The sequence below is a fragment of the Drosophila sulfurigaster genome, chromosome 3 (genome assembly GCF_023558435.1).
Source record: "Drosophila sulfurigaster albostrigata strain 15112-1811.04 chromosome 3, ASM2355843v2, whole genome shotgun sequence".
NCBI lineage: Eukaryota > Metazoa > Arthropoda > Insecta > Diptera > Drosophilidae > Drosophila > Drosophila sulfurigaster.
The window spans coordinates 4,188,004-4,203,514 of NC_084883.1; the positions used below are offsets into that span (position 1 = coordinate 4,188,004).

Here is a 15,511-nt window from a genome sequence, read left to right on the forward strand (position 1 = left end):
TCCTGAAAATTTGGTTGCGATCAGATAAAAATTGTGGAAGTTATTAAAGAAATACTTTTGTATGGGCAAAAACGCCTATTTACTAAGGGTCTTAGTTGCTTTGGCTGACAATCTGGTATATTGAGCCGTCTATGGTATATTTTGAATGCGGTACTATATTGATATAGCAAACAGACCATTTGGTATATTTTTAGTATTTTTTTTAGTATTTTCGGTATATTTTGAAAATAATACCGCAATATTTTGCCCTTATTAAAAATGGGTAGCGGGTATCTCACAGTCGAGCACACTCGACTGTAACTTTCTTACTTGTTATATCTTAAGTTTGCATATAATATTAAAAGATTTTTGCAATTCAAATTTAACTCAAAATGAAATCTGTCTTCACAGTGACTGCTAAGATAATTTATTAGTGTAATGGTCACTTTTGCGAATTATAGTATTTTTTTGCATAATACCGATTTTAATTTTTTGGTCCCACCATATACAAATTTATTCAAAAATCTGCTAATCAGAAACATTTCTAATTTTTAATGTAAGACATTCAAGAAATACTACATAATTGAAACGGATGCATCCAGATTCCTTTAAAGATTTATTGAAAAACTGGTTTAAAAACAAATTATGAAAATGCAGATGATTCAGCTATACAAATTTGGGATTTGCTATTACTATAACGAAAATTCTTTTTTAATTCTTAAATTTATTTTCTTTTATTAATAATTAATATAGTTTTGTGAACATTTTGCAAACATTTTATTATTTGTGTCTTTGAATAAATTGTCCAAGTTTAATGACTAAAATCTTGATGAGTAGTTTGTCCTATTGGCTTAATTAGCTCAACATCCTTTGGAATTACTAAAGGATGTCCTTGCTGTTTATCCTTCTGCTGCAGTTGAAACAGCAGCTGCACGAGGACAATCACGTAGCTTATCAATCCATTAAAAACCTAAAAGGTTAACGAGTTTAAATCTTAGGACTGATATAAAACTGAAGTCTTATTTTACCACATAAATCATGGATACGTTACAGGTGAAACTGTTGCCAATGGTTGCCACATGATTGTTATGCATCCGCCAGTGCTGGAAGCATTCAATGAAAGACTGTATGGACTTGGATTGCTTAAAGTGCACAGCATATTCACTGAGCAGACGCAAACAGTTTCGTTTCTACAAAGGAATTTCATTAGGAACAATTCTATGCAAGGATTCTGCTCACCTCGCGCTGTAACGAATATCCATAGCTGCAAGTGATGATGACCTTATAGACGTGCACCACCAGATGTAGAGTAAGGAACGCATATTGCGTGTCGAGTCGCTCGAAGCGCAGCAGCTTCTGGCAGAGCACATAGACAAAGCAGGTCATGTGGGTGAAGTCGTAGAATATGCCTGTGGCAGCCACAGCGCCACACACGCCATTCATCTCGGTCAGCAGCTGGGAACAGCACTTGGAATACTCAAAGAGTTTCCCAATCTGTTGATGCAGCTGCTCCTGCTCTTGAGCCGTTGCATACTTGCCCCGGTGGATGCCTTTATAGAAATGCTGCAGTAACTTCATGATGAGGCGATAACGCAGACGAAGATAATCCATAAGAGCAATGTGCACAAAACCCATGGCACCCAAGCTACCCGTTAGCCAGGAATAGGTGCAGGCAATCAGTAAGGTGGATGCCAAGCCACAGCTGCAACGTGTCGTGTCCAGCATGAGCGCCAGCGTGACCAAGTAGTAGCTGATGGTGATGCCAACAGTGCCATACCAATACTTGGAACGTGTGCGCTGGTATCTCCATTGGACTTGGGGAAAGCCTTCAGAGATTCTCGCGTCCAGCAGCTGCATGCTTGCCAGCAGTCTAATGTGTCGTCTGCGATGACCGTCGAGCGTAACGCAATAGTGCAAATAGCTAACAATGCAAGAGAGCGATTCCCAGCTAAAGATTAGCTTAACCAGCGGCGTCATATGACTAAACATGGCCTGCGACATTTGTGGATCGTTCAGCTTAACGTAAATGCCGGCCACAAAGCCAAGAATCAATGCCAAGCGCATTGTCATTGCGTAGATAAATTGCAAGGGCGTCGTCTTGGGGCCACCATTGCGTTGACTGTGCAGCCTAAATGTAATGACGCCCCAATAGAAGAGGAGACTGTACAGGCTATTGTAGCAATAGACAAATCCAGCGCCATCTGCTCCGTTCCTCTGCATCGCTTCAACTGCGGCATTGTGAGTGTTACTTATGACTAGTTGGCTTAATTACATGCAGATAAGATCGAAGCGCAAAGACAAGTTTTGACAGTTCGCTTTATTTAGCGCCAACTCGCTTGATACATGGTCCTTCTTCCAACTAAACTATCAGGCTATCAGGAATCGGCTATAAACATTGTGTATGTATAATTGGCGTACTTTTAGTCCTAGTGCATGTTGTTGTTCTTGTTATTGATGTTTCGCTGTTGTTTTACTGTATCCATCTAACTGTTTGATTTTGTTCAATGTGAAAATTTATAAATTAAATATCTAAATATGTTGTTGCTGGTTCATGTTGCGGTTTCATAATGGTGATGAAGCAGCTCCTAGTTCTCAAGTTCGACGATCCTTCTTCTCGTTCACGGAACCATTGCTGAAGGCATGATTATTATGTATATCGGACTTCTTGCGTCTTAAAGCCTTTTGGAGCACATGGGCATCCGCTGGCTCGATGCGTTTGTAGTATTGCTCTTTGGTGTCAACGATCTCAAAGCCAAACTTTTTGTAAAACTCGATAGCGCCATCGTTGTTAATTTGCACATGCCTAGCAAAATTAAAATGTTATTCATCATGATCACTAAGAAGATTCGAAGCACTCACAGAAAGATACTGTCGAAGTTGCCATCCTTCTCAGCATAGTTGAGTATGTGCTCGAACATAACGGTGCCGATGCCCAGGCGTCGATAGGGCGATAAGCATCCCAAGGTCATGATATACAGGCGTCGCTGATTGTCCGTTGTGTCAATGCGACAGCACACGGCACCCACAACAATATCATTGTAATAGGCAAGTTTCGCAAGTTCACCGGCATCGAGCACGTCCACATAGAATTTGTCATTGTAGGAAACTGGAAAGACCACGGTGTTGAGCTTCTTCAGTTGCTTAATGTTATGTGGCGTAACATCGCCCAATTCGATACTGGATCTGCAACAAACAAACAATTGGCATACACGATGATTCTAATTATTCTCAATGTATTTTTTTAGGTTAGGGTTTTTAGGCGCCCTTAGGACAAGCTATTTTTCCTTTAGTCAGCTTTATGCACGCTTACGCTTACCTAGTCATGTTTTTTGTTTAGGAAAACTTTTAACGTTTTAACAGTGCGCTTTGCGCCTTAATTTTAAATAGATATTATTTTTTGTAATAAAAATTAGAATAAAATGTTATTAACTTGATAAATTATCTTCGCGTTACAATCGATACCGATAGATTTGCTGCCGACAGCAAAACAGCTGATGGGCTGTAAGCTAGAGTGACCAAACTGTTGGACCAAAAACAAGCACCACTTTTTATGCATTGCGCTGTTTACTTTTGCGGTCACACTGTCGAAGAATTTTCGTTGTGAAAAGTTGGAAAGTTAAAGTTCAGAAGACGAAATGAATCCAAACATGAATATGATGCAAATGTCAGGGCCATCCATGATGCAAGTGTCGCCGATGATGCAATCCTCGCCGCAGCCCATGATGCCAACCGGTCCTGTGCCGGGACCCGTGCCAATGCAGCAGCAACAGCATCAACAACAGCAACAACAGCAGCAACAGCAACAACAACAGGCGGAGAAACTGGACAACATATCGAGGGTGAAGAGTCTGCTGGGTCCCTTGCGTGAATCAATGTTCCTGACCATACGTTCCAGTGCCTTTACTCTGCAACAGAACAATCTGGCCGATAATCTCAAGCGGGACACAGGTGGACATGGCCATGTGCCGCGATTTGACAAACATCTGGAAGATTTCTATGCTTGCTGCGATCAAATGGAGCTGCATCTGAAGACTGCCATTCAGTGCATGCAGCAGTTGACATCGTCGCAACATTATCTACCTGGTGCCGTGACCGCCATGCGCATGGAGAACTTTATGCAGGATAATCCCGCTGGACCAATTCCCTATCCCACTTATTTGAATACAGTACGAGTGCACGTGCAGTCTGCAAAGGATATTCATGATACGCTGATTAGTGCGGCGCAAAATATATCACAGGCTGATTGATAATTAGAGTATTTTTATGTTTGGCATTAGATCTTAATTAATACGTAGTGCACTTAAGCATAATCCAATTTTATATACATTTAATAAAATATATATAATAGTTTTTCCAACTTGGAATATCGTTCAATTTTCTAATTCGCGGCTTGTTTTGTTTTTTTTTTCCACCAAACTCACCACTCTAAGTTAAATGTGGTAACTTTTTGTTTGGCAGTCGTTGGTCACTCTGAATGAATCTGGCGTCCAATGTTGTTAATATCCCGCGTTTGCAATTTAAATGACTCTTATTTATTAAAAGTTGACATTAAATGTCGACAGTAAAGCGTAAAAAGAAGACGAATGGTGATACGCGACAGTCGGAGCAGTTGCGCAACTGGTTGAATAAGTCAAAAAACACAAAATGGTAATATAAAAATTTGATAAACATTTGTTTGTTCATTGTGATTTTCGTCGCAGCATGCCGCCAGTTTCATTCAAGGTGTTTTCACAACTTGTGGAAAATCTGCCGGACATTGCCTTTCAGATCCAGGTGACAGGGTCTGCCAAACCAAAGGGCACTTTGGATGAATGTGCAGAATGGTTTTACAATGAATTCTACAAAAATTCCGCCATACGAGAAAAGTACGAAATCAAAGTAAGATCCTGTCCTCTGGCTATAAAAAATAAGTTGTTGCAATTACCCATAGCAGAGGAAGCTACAACAACTGCAACTGGAACTGCAACTGAAATTGGCGTTGATGTCGCAATTAAAAAGTAAGGGAAAATATAATGTAAATAACAAGGGTAGTAGTTATTTCATTATTTTCAGCAGCGGTCGTTTCCAGTTTCCCGTTTCATTTGCAACGTTTAAGCAATACATTAATAAGCAACGTCTTATTAATGATCTCTTGCGGAAGAAAACAGATCAAGAGCGCCAATTGGCGCTGGGCGACTCCAAGAAATTGGAGGATTTATTGCGCAAAGGTTACAACATATTTTATATGTTTCCGCATCGTCGTCGCTTGAGCAAATACGAATTCAAGGAAGCGTCACCAGAGATATTAGAGCTCCTGCTAAAGCCTGGAGTGCCGCTCGACGAGGCAGCCGCCAAGACAGTAAGTGAATCGCCAAGTTCCAAAAGGTAAGATTCTTTCTCTTCATCTCATTAGCTTTTTAGTATCAATTGTCTTCCATTGCAGTCGAAAAAATAAAGCAAGAGCTATTCAGCTTCAGGAGAGGTGGGTTAGATTCTAAACAATTATATCACAACTGCGCTACAACGATCCATTCTTTTAATTTTACAGCCTTACCTCCATAGTGTCCTTCGATGTTTTTGAAAAGTTCATCAAGAACATCTATGAAATTGTTTGGCAACTAAAGCTAAACGACTTGAAAAATGAAGGCTTCGATAATTGCGCTAAGGCTTATTACATAGCGTTCTATTTAACGCCGGAAATACGGGAGAGAATCCAGTACGAGCTTGTGCCTTGCACCTCATCAATGAGAAATCGTCTGCTGGCGTTGCCCAGCGAGGCTGATAGGGCGATTCTTCTCGAGATGCAGAAGATATCTCTCGAGATAGCAACAAGTCAAGAACTGGAGCTAAATGTGATCAGTCCACCCGTCGAACAATTGCAAATTGTTGATACACCCGAAGTCTCTTATGAAGTGTAGCTATATTTGAAGACATATGTTATTTGCAAAGCGCTACAACTTGTGATCCCTTTTTCAGACAGGTGCCGTATAATAAGGATGCCGTTGAATCCAATGCAAAGTCAAAAGATGATAATCCTGTGACATTCAAGTTATTTAAGCGCTACATTAAGAATCTCGACGGGATTGTGAGCGAAATGTTAAGCAGCGATGAGTACAAAGGCAAAACAAAAGATGAGTGCGCCTTGGAGTATTTTAAGGCCTTCTATACAACTTCCCAGATACGTAAGAAGTTCAAGCCAGAACTCAAGGCTTGTCCGTCAAAGATTCGAGCGAAATTACTTGCGTTGCCAGCCGAAGAAGAAGTAATTGTTGATGTTGTGGATATTGACAACGATGTACTGAATGAGGGAAACCCGCCAAAAGTATTGACTGTTGCTCAGGATAAGGATAACGTCGTCGATTTGCCCAGCAAGCAAAATCTAGTTAAGATTAAAGGCATAAATTATACATACCCGGTTGATATCAAAACATTTCTGAGATATGTCAACTACGATGAACTCAAGAAACAGCTGGTCGATGCTCATGCAAAAACGAAGAAAATTGGCGACGTGGCGAATGAAAAACAATTGTTTAAACGTTTTTACTATTCCTTTTATCTTGATAAGAGCTTGCGGAAACAATTTAACTATAATTTCAACGCAGCGCCAGCTCATCAACGAAGTAAATTTACCGAAATGGCAGTTGCAATAACAGAAAAACATGGAGAAGAATTGCCGCAACAAGTGGCAAACACTGAACCCTTCTATACGACTTCCCAGATACGTAAGAAGTTCAAACCAGAACTCAAGGCTTGTCCGTCAAAAATTCCAGCGAAATTACTTGCGTTGCCAGCCGAAGAAGAAGTAATTATTGATGTTGTGGATATTGACAACGATGTACCGAATAAGGGAAACCCGCCAAAAGTATTGAGTGTTGCTAAGGATAAGGATAACGTCGTTGATTTGCCCAGCGAGGGAAATCTAGTTAAGATTAAAGGCATAAATTATTCATACCCGGTTGATATCAAAACATTTCTGAGATATGTCAACTACGATGAACTCAAGAAACAGCTGGTCGAAGCTCATGCAAAAACAAAGAAAATTGGCAACGAGACGAATGAAAAGCAATTGTTTAAACGTTTTTACTATTCCTTTTATCTTGATAAGAGCTTGCGGAAACAATTTAACTACAATTTCAACGCAGCGCCAGCTCATCAACGAAGTAAATTTACCGAAATGGCAGTTGCAATACCGGAAAAACGCGAAGAATTGCCGCAACAAGTAGCGAACACTGAACCCAGGTAAGTTATGAATTTGTATTAAATCTAGTAGATTATTCAGAATTCCCTTCTATTTTAGTACCTCCACACACATCAGTGCACAGGAACAACCGATCCTTGAGCCCAGTAATTGCAAATCGAATGAAATTACGTGCAGTGATTGTGAACTTGATGTAATCGTGGACATTGGAAAGTATGGGACGACGCTACTGGATTGATTGTTTAATGTATTTCTGACATTTCTTATCACTTCATAGATCGGGACGCTTTCAATTTCCTGTGTCTTTTGAGACATTCAAGCGTTGCATTAACTACGATGAGCTGCTGCATCCATTGCTCTTGCATGTCACTCAACAATGCAATGAAGAAGCACGGATGATTGCAAAATCGGATCCGATGCGATGTCGTAATGTCTTTACACGATATTATCGTTCGTTTTATGTGCGACCAATTGTTCGCAAGCAGTATGCCTATCGATTTGAGTCTGTTAGTGCATCATTAAAGTCCAAATTGATGCAGTATGCAGTACCTCTTAACGCAAGAGCCAGGAAGGAGATGAATATAGCTGCAACAATTGGCGCACCGAAGGCGTGTGCGGCCGTAATTGAAGAGGGAACCACGGAGACAGAGGTAGATATGGAGATAGACGAAATTGTGGAAATCACTGAAATAAATGAGCCAAACGTGGCTTCATTTGGGAATGAAATCGCAATTGGAATAAAAAAGAATTCCGTGGTGACTCCAAATGAGGCTTCTAATGCGTCCGGGAAAATTTCAAATACGCAAATTACGGAAGAAGTGATCATTTTAAACTCTGAGGATACTGATGTGTCCCTCCAAAGAACACCTTTAATGGTAGAGGCTTCAACAATTGTAGAAAAGACCTCCAATGCATCCGGCATTCTTAGAAATAAAACAATGATCGACTTAGAGAATACCCATACTTTCGCCATTGGCGAAAAGGCTGCATCACCTAGAATGGCAGTTGCAATAACGGAAAAATGCAAAGAAGAATTGCCGCAACGAGTAGCAAACACTGAACCCAGGTATGTTATGAATTTTTATTTAATCTACAAGATTATTCAGAAGTGTCTTCTATTTTAGTACCTCCACTGAGATCTGTGAACAGAAACAACCGATCCTTGAGTGCAGTGATTGTGAACTTGATGTAATGGAGGAAATTGTAAAGTATGTGATGACACTATTGGATTGATTGTTTCATGTATTTCTAACATTTCTTATCACTTTATAGTTTGGGACGCTTTATATTTCCTGTGTCTTTTGAGACGTTCAAGCGTTGCATTAACTACGATGAACTTCTGCATCCATTGCTCTTGCATGTCACTCAACAACGCCATGAAGAAGCACGATTTATTGCAGAAACGGACCCAAAGCGATGTCATAATGTCTTTACACAATTTTATCGTTCGTTTTATGTGCGACCAATTGTTCGCAGACTGTATGCTTATCGGTTTGAGTCTGTTAGTGCAGAATTAAAGTCCAAATTGATGAAGTATCCAGTACCTCTCAACGAAACTGCTAGGAGGACGATGAATATGGCTACAGTTAAAGATGTGGCAACAACTGGTGCAGACGTAATTGAAGAGAGAACCCCGGACGAAGTGATATTTTTAAGCTCTGATACCGATACTGATACCGATGTAAGTTTCCAAAGCACACCCTTGATGGTAGAGACTTCAGCAACTGTAGAAAAGACCTCCAATGCATTCGGAATTCTTACAAATAAACCAATGATCGGCTCAGAGAATACCCATACTTTCGCAATTGGTGAAAAGGCTGCATCAACGAGCTCTGGAAAGACGAATGATGACTTAATTGCGGAAAATAATTCTGAACTTAACACAAAGAAGATGCACACATCGTCAATTCCCGCTTGTGAAGTAGAAAAGGTTAAAAATACGCCAATAACTGGAACAGACAAATCGAATATAGTAAAAAATACAGCAATAGCTGGTGTAGAGATCGTCCACGAGTCTGATATTGTTGAAAATACAGCAACTGAAGTAGTAACAGCTATCAAAGATAATATGGCATTAAGTGGCATAGAGAAGAAAATGCCACATCATGAGTATGAAGGCAGCCCATCAACGACTCTGCCAGTTTCATTCAAACTATTTAAAAAATATATCACAAATCTGGATGCAATTGTTCAGCAAATGTTGAAATGCGATGATCACGCTGACAAGACAGAGGATGAGTGTGCTTTTCAATATTTTACAGCGTTCTATTTGGAGCCAGCAGTACGTGAAAAGTATGAGTTCCAAATCAAACCTTGCCCAGCAAAACTGCGCGAAAAAATACTTTCAATACCTGTAATTGAGCACGAGTCGGAGCATGGAGCTGAGCTGCAACTTGGAGTGGAAGCTGAGCCAGAAACAAATGAAAGCCCGGCGGAACTGCTGGACATCAACTGTAATTCGCAGCAAAGCAATGACAGCGATCCGCTTGTTGTAAGCCAAAGGATTATAATAACGCTGAAAAATATGATTTATGAATTTCCAGTTGCGCTGCAAACATTCAAACAATTTATCAACTATGAATCATTAAAACTGGAGCTGGTTAAAACCTACATGAAAGACAAGCCCAAAAGTAATGTTGAATCGATTTTAAATGACGAGCAAATTAATTCATCATTGTTGCGACGCTTTTATCACTCGTTCTACATTGATCCTCGAGTGCGAAAATGTTTTAAGTATAATTTTAACGCTGCTCCAGTTGAGTTCAGACCGAAACTGCTCGAATATGCTGTGCCACTTGTTAGGGCAACAAGGCCTATTAAGACCGAGAAGATAGCAACGGTTGAAGATGCACAAAAGGAAAATGAGTTGCAATTAGCTGTAAACTCCACACTGGACTTAAATGACATTCGAGAAAACAATGCGGCATTCGCGCAAGTCTCAGCGCAAGAACAAAGATGTCTCAGTGTTGACTTAGAAACAATTGCAAATAGGAAAGATGCTGAAGTTTCTACTAGTCAAGGAGCTGCCCAGTCACTTAACATGGACTCAATGCCAGCAAAGCGAGCGTGTGATGTGCCCAAACTTAATGTTTCAGCTGTTTGTTCTACTGGCATTTCGCCGCCGTCGACACAGTGCTCTATAATGAGCACGCCGGAGACAAGTGAGCAGAGTGGTAGTTCAGCTGCTGTTGCCTCGCCACTGGAGAAAGAGTCACCGTTGTGCAGTCTGGAATCAATGGCGCCTTTGTTACAAAGCGGTAGCTCTGAGAAGAGTAAAACAGACAATCATCAAGCATCAAGTGATGCTGCAGCTGGTGAGGTCTTGCAGCAGCAGCTTGAGTCCCAGTTGCAGTCTCCGGAAGCGTTGTCAGCGACGTCCGAGATTGAAGATCAAAGCAGTAATGACTCAACAGTGATTTACAATGATAAAGCTGATAGATGCCTTGCGGATCATACTTATAACATATCTTGGTCATCTGGAAATGAATGCGAAAGTTTAGAAGATATATATGCAGATAGATCGGATGAATTAGAGTTGTGAGTGAACAAAGCATTACTGACGAAGATTTGTAAGTAATTACTATTCTTTTTGTAGATTGGAAAAGCAAAATGTAATGGAATATATACCACATAACTTGACCTACTATATAGCACATCGGACGATGAACCTGAGAACACGTGCATTGTTGGAGAAAGAATTCATAATTGATAGAAGACCAAAGCAAAAAGCAGAGGAATTAGCAGCCAATGCTATACGAAGTGCTGCAAACCCACAAACTATTGCCAAGAGTTATACTACTGGCAACAAGACTATTCCCATGGTTGTGATATTTCCTAGCTCAACAGCGGTTGCAGCGCCCTTAGCATCTGCAGCAGTTCCAGCCACGGTGACACTAAGAAAAGCTAATAAGGAAATAATTGCAAACATCAAAGTTGAAGCTAAATATTCCACTGAGATTGCAGAGGCTGCAAATAACAGTGAATCTAATCTCGTTGATGTTAAGGAAGACATCGTTGATGTTGATGAAGACATCGTTGATGTCGAATGCTCTACAGCAAATGTTGCTAATCAACATCAGAACACATTTTCGGCGCCAGAGATACTAGAAAAAGTAGGAACGACAAAATTTGCAGATAGAAGAACCGAAAAAGTTACAAGAAAAGTGCCGCGCTCCATTGCAACTGTGGTTGACAATTCAACAGAGATAACTAAAGACACGAGGACGAATGCAGTTGAAAGTAATAAAGATAAAGTATCTGGCATAGTTACAGCAACAAATGCGAAGATAGGCTCAACAGTAGTCGCCACAAATGAAACAAGTTCAACTGCAACAACAGCAACAGCAGGAACTAGCGAAGTAGTCGTCAAAAAATGAATCAAGTTCGAAGAGTGTCACAGAAACAGTTCCTAGCTCAACAGCAGCAACTAGCAAAATAGTCGCCGGGAATGAATCGAGTTCAAAGAGTGTCACAGAAACACTTCCTAGTTCAACAGCAGCAACAAATAAAGTAGTCGCTCCGAATGTATCGAGTTCGAAAGGTGTCCCAAAAACAATTCCTAGCTCAACAGCAACAACTAGCGAAGAAGTCACAGGGAAGGAATTAAGATCGAAGAGTGTCCCAGAAACAATTCCTAGGTCGACAGCAACGATAAGTGAAGTAGCCGACACGAATGAATCAAGTTCAAAGAGTGTCACAGAAACACATGCTAGCTCAACAACAGCAACTAGCAAAATAGTCGCCGGGAATGATTCGAGTTCAAAAAAGTGTCACAGAAACAATCCCTAGCTCAAGAGCAGTAACTAAGGAAGTAATCGTAGCGAATGAATCAAGTTCAAAGAGTGTCACAGAAACACTTGCTAGCTCAACAGCAGGAACTAACGAATTAGTCTCTGGGAATAAATCGAGTTCGAAGAGTGTCACAGAAACAATCCCTAGCTCAAGAGCAGTCACAAGCGAAGTAGTCGCCGGGAATGAATCCAGTTCAAAGAGTGTCAAGAGTGTCACAGAAACACATACTAGCTCAACAGCAGGAACTAGCGAATTAGTCTCTGGGAATAAGTCGAGTTTGAAGAGTGTCACAGAAACAATCCCTAGCTCAAGAGCAGCAACTAAGGAAGTAATCGTAGCGAGTGAATCAAGCTCGAAGAGTGTCACAGAAACAATACCTAGCTCAACAGCAGCCACAAGCGAAGTAGTCTCTACGAATGAATCGAGCTCGAAGAGTGTCCCAAAAACAATTCCTAGTTCAACAGCAACATCTAGTAAAGTAGAAGTAAACAAGGCATCATATACATCGGCAACAAAAGCATTAGAAACGGTTTCGGAGGCAACCAAAGCGACTGCGCCTCAAGCAATAGCATCCACTGATGCAGCAAGGGAGACAAGTAAAACGGCTCCAGCAGCTGTTGTCAGTGAAAGCAGCTCTTCATCGCAATTGAAGGAATCAAATAGGGCAGTAGCAAAGCCGACAGAGGAGACAACAGATGCACCAACGACATTCAATTTAAATTCGATTGATTTCTTTGCTCCCATTGGCAAGGTATTAAACCCAAAATCCTATTGTAAACATTTCGCTAATGGTTATTTATTACATGCATTTTAGGAGCATAATTTGAAGTATTTAATCTACACTAGCCATGGTCTGAAGCAGACCGTTTGGTGCATACTATCGCAGTTGACTTGTTCAGAGTTCAAGAAGTATACTTGTATACACAACGGCGAGTCCTTCTATAAGGACGAAAGTCTATTTTCTCGCGTCTATTCCCATGTGATACACGAAGGAAATTGGCCAATTAACCTGTTTGTCAAACTGTCAATGTTGATTGAACTATTGCGGAACAAAGATGTGCAAATTGATGAGCTGAATTTGGCACATTTGTCTCCCAAGGTTCTGCATTCGTCTGAGCTCATGCGCTACACCAACTTTGACGACATTGCTGAGCGTAATTATCGCAATCGCACAGGAGACCGTGTCAACAATCTAGTGGATTTGTTTTCTGAGGTCGAGAACTTCTACGTAGAGTGCTGGATGCAGGATCAGTGGATTCAGCAAGTTCCTCGAGTCACATCCCAGGAATTAAAGCTAGCAAATGCAAAGATTGAGCCCGTTGCATTGAACATTCCGGAATGCAGAAGTAAGTCTGTAAACTGCTGTGGCAGCAATAAGTTAATGGCATATTTTTTAGTTCCAATTTGCTTGCTCGAGAAAGTGCCCGAAGCTGTCATCGAAATCGAGTCTGAGACGATCGAGTTGTCTGATAATTCTCCACAGGGTAAGCTGCAGCTTAGAAATTATTGCTTGCATTTACAATATTCTTTCTCTCGTAGACATTCTGCAAGAGTCAGATTGTCCAGCGACCCAGCTGGAGCAGTCTATTGCTGGAAACAGTCTATTCGTGGACGTTGAAGATGTTGTCCCTGCAACACAATTGCCGGAGGCTCAAAGTGATCCACTTATGGAAACTTCTATAGAGATGCCTACAGTTCAAATCAAACAGGAACCTGTTAAATTGCTCAGCAATATGCGCTTTACGATCGATAGCTCGCAGAGTCAAGAGGTTGTATGTGAAAGCATATCGCCAGAGGAACAAATTATCAATCTAGATGAGGATGACGAAAGAATTGCAGCGGAATTGTCGTGCTTCGCAATTGTACCGCCCAAGGATAGAAGTCCTCCACTGTCGTTCCTTAACGCCAATCTTTCAAAATGCGAGTTTGATGATCTAATGAAGGATGTAAGTTTATCTCCCGAGCTGCAGTTGCAAATCACCAATCAATTGATGTCTTTGGAGTCGTCACAGATTGAAGTTGCTACTTCGCCAACAGAAGAATCGCAAGTTCCGGTTGCAGACGTTCCGCCAGCCGCAACCGCAGTGTCAGTTCCTGCTTCTCCAGTTCGATCTGTAACAATTAGAAAGCCCAGTCGAGCTTTCAAATCCACTTTACCAAGCAAAAGACCACGTTTAATGGCGGATAATGTGCCACAGCTAAGGCATGACTTCCGTCCCTTACCATTCACTGCCACGGTGCCCAATCAGGCGGCTGTGAATCCCAGTGCGCAGCAAGAGTTACCCACAACCTCCTCCAGCCAGGTGCAATCACAGTCGCAGCAGGACAGCTCTGACCCTCCCATGACTGCATCCCAAGAGCTGGCCACGGATAACACTTTGATGGCATCATCACAACTGCAACACTTACTGGATGCTCCGCATGTCAATGTGCGACAGGTAAATGAACTCCCAATGGCGGTGGAATGTGTTAGTGATAAGAACGATAGGGCAAGTTTGTCAATGCCTCAGGCCGTGTTGCATCAACAAATTGTGTTCAGCACGCTTCAGCGCTTCCTGTACTTTGAATCGCTGACTACTTCGCAAATAGCCAAGTATCAGATCAATAGTCTGTCTGTAGGCAGCTTGCATCAGCAGGCGCTGATCTCTGTCAATGGACAACTGTTCAACGTTAATGGCCCGTTGCTGGAGCACCTCTTTCCTCATTTGACACGTAGTTTGTTGCAGGATTTGCAGCATCTTTTAAACAATGTTGGTGAATTCAATTACAACTGTCGCCTTAACTTGCACCAAGACACCAAAGAAGATTTACGCCTTCGAGTGCTCTATGCATTTATGAGAGCCTCGCCTCCTTTCACCCACATTCGCCTCCAGTTCGAGAACGCGACTCGAGAGTGGGCAACTTTTAGTACAACCAATGAACGTGATAGGGATTTGTTGCGACGAAAACCCAAATGTGATGTGCGCGCCAATTTAAAACCTGAAATACTGCAACGTATGAAAGAAGTGAAAAGTTTATGCTACTTTTAGTACTAGTTTTATTATTTATTATATTAAACAAATAAAATAATTGATAATAGTGTTTGTCTAAAATAGATTTTCTTTCTTTTCAGAGGCGACATTGAAAATGGGCGATTTTAAAGATTGTAAATTTATTTATTGTTATTATTATGCCCTATTATTTTAAAGATGAAGTTTTTCGAGTTTTATACAAATAATATGTTTATTGAAGTAAATATTTATTAGAAAATGATGTGCATAACACATAAATACATCGAAAATAATTGTATAGAAAATCGCAAAATTCCTTTTTTTTTGCTCTGAAATATTTTATATATTTAGGATTATAACCTATTTTTGGGAATATCAGATTTTTTAAATGTATTTATGTAAATTTACAACTATTTTTAAATTTGACAATTTATTTTTACAACTGTCAAAATGTAATTCGCTTAAAAAAATAAAATTTCTAATAAAACATTTTTTGTGTACTATTTTTGACATTTTTGTAGTTTGTCAGCAGAAAACTTTAAAATTAGAATCTTTTCAATTAATCGACTAACTC

At 40.6% G+C, this 15,511-nt stretch overlaps 4 protein-coding genes across 4 annotated transcripts; 2 read left to right on the top strand and 2 right to left on the bottom strand.

Annotated features, from left to right (window-relative positions):
• Window positions 1–711: 711 nt before the first annotated feature.
• On the bottom strand, window positions 712–2,199 carry LOC133840224 (putative gustatory receptor 47b). Its single transcript, XM_062271927.1, has 3 exons — window positions 1,219–2,199; window positions 1,008–1,169; window positions 712–949 (listed from the first exon to the last, which is right to left on the bottom strand). The coding sequence occupies exons 1-3, from the start codon at window positions 2,197–2,199 to the stop codon at window positions 791–793; spliced, it is 1,302 nt and encodes a 433-aa protein (XP_062127911.1). The 3' UTR covers window positions 712–790.
• Window positions 2,200–2,276: 77 nt separating this feature from the next.
• Window positions 2,277–3,439, bottom strand: LOC133840229 (probable N-acetyltransferase san). The gene is made up of 3 exons (XM_062271931.1): window positions 3,296–3,439; window positions 2,839–3,162; window positions 2,277–2,782 (listed from the first exon to the last, which is right to left on the bottom strand). Exons 1-3 carry the CDS (start codon window positions 3,301–3,303, stop codon window positions 2,572–2,574), a joined length of 543 nt encoding a protein of 180 aa, XP_062127915.1. The 5' UTR covers window positions 3,304–3,439; the 3' UTR covers window positions 2,277–2,571.
• Window positions 3,440–3,614: 175 nt separating this feature from the next.
• On the top strand, window positions 3,615–4,339 carry LOC133840228 (mediator of RNA polymerase II transcription subunit 29). Its single transcript, XM_062271930.1, has one exon. The coding sequence runs from the start codon at window positions 3,615–3,617 to the stop codon at window positions 4,224–4,226; it is 612 nt and encodes a 203-aa protein (XP_062127914.1). The 3' UTR covers window positions 4,227–4,339.
• A 103-nt stretch (window positions 4,340–4,442) lies between these two features.
• LOC133845198 (protein telomere ends associated-like) lies at window positions 4,443–15,016 on the top strand. The gene is made up of 15 exons (XM_062279587.1): window positions 4,443–4,626; window positions 4,680–4,976; window positions 5,032–5,343; window positions 5,402–5,440; window positions 5,507–5,872; window positions 5,935–7,197; window positions 7,256–7,369; window positions 7,434–8,222; window positions 8,281–8,364; window positions 8,429–10,693; window positions 10,752–11,520; window positions 11,895–12,698; window positions 12,762–13,293; window positions 13,345–13,431; window positions 13,487–15,016. Exons 1-15 carry the CDS (start codon window positions 4,532–4,534, stop codon window positions 14,974–14,976), a joined length of 9,306 nt encoding a protein of 3,101 aa, XP_062135571.1. The 5' UTR covers window positions 4,443–4,531; the 3' UTR covers window positions 14,977–15,016.
• The last annotated feature ends 495 nt before the right edge of the window (window positions 15,017–15,511 follow it).

What these genes read in the sequence shown, in the direction of transcription:
- LOC133840224 (XM_062271927.1), bottom strand. Translation starts at nt 2,199, where the DNA reads ATGCAGAGGAACGGAGCAGATGGCGCTGGATTTGTCTATTGCTACAAT. An exon ending in GATATTCGTTACAGCGCGAG is followed by an intron (nt 1,170 to 1,218) that starts GTGAGCAGAATC and finishes ATTCCTTTGTAG; the next exon opens with AAACGAAACTGTTTGCGTCT. An exon ending in ACGTATCCATGATTTATGTG is followed by an intron (nt 950 to 1,007) that starts GTAAAATAAGAC and finishes TTAACCTTTTAG; the next exon opens with GTTTTTAATGGATTGATAAG.
- LOC133840229 (XM_062271931.1), bottom strand. An exon ending in AACTTCGACAGTATCTTTCT is followed by an intron (nt 2,783 to 2,838) that starts GTGAGTGCTTCG and finishes TAATTTTGCTAG; the next exon opens with GCATGTGCAAATTAACAACG.
- LOC133840228 (XM_062271930.1), top strand. Translation starts at nt 3,615, where the DNA reads ATGAATCCAAACATGAATATGATGCAAATGTCAGGGCCATCCATGATG.
- LOC133845198 (XM_062279587.1), top strand. Translation starts at nt 4,532, where the DNA reads ATGTCGACAGTAAAGCGTAAAAAGAAGACGAATGGTGATACGCGACAG. An exon ending in CAGGAACTAGCGAAGTAGTC is followed by an intron (nt 11,521 to 11,894) that starts GTCAAAAAATGA and finishes CTAGCAAAATAG; the next exon opens with TCGCCGGGAATGATTCGAGT. An exon ending in TCTTTGCTCCCATTGGCAAG is followed by an intron (nt 12,699 to 12,761) that starts GTATTAAACCCA and finishes CATGCATTTTAG; the next exon opens with GAGCATAATTTGAAGTATTT.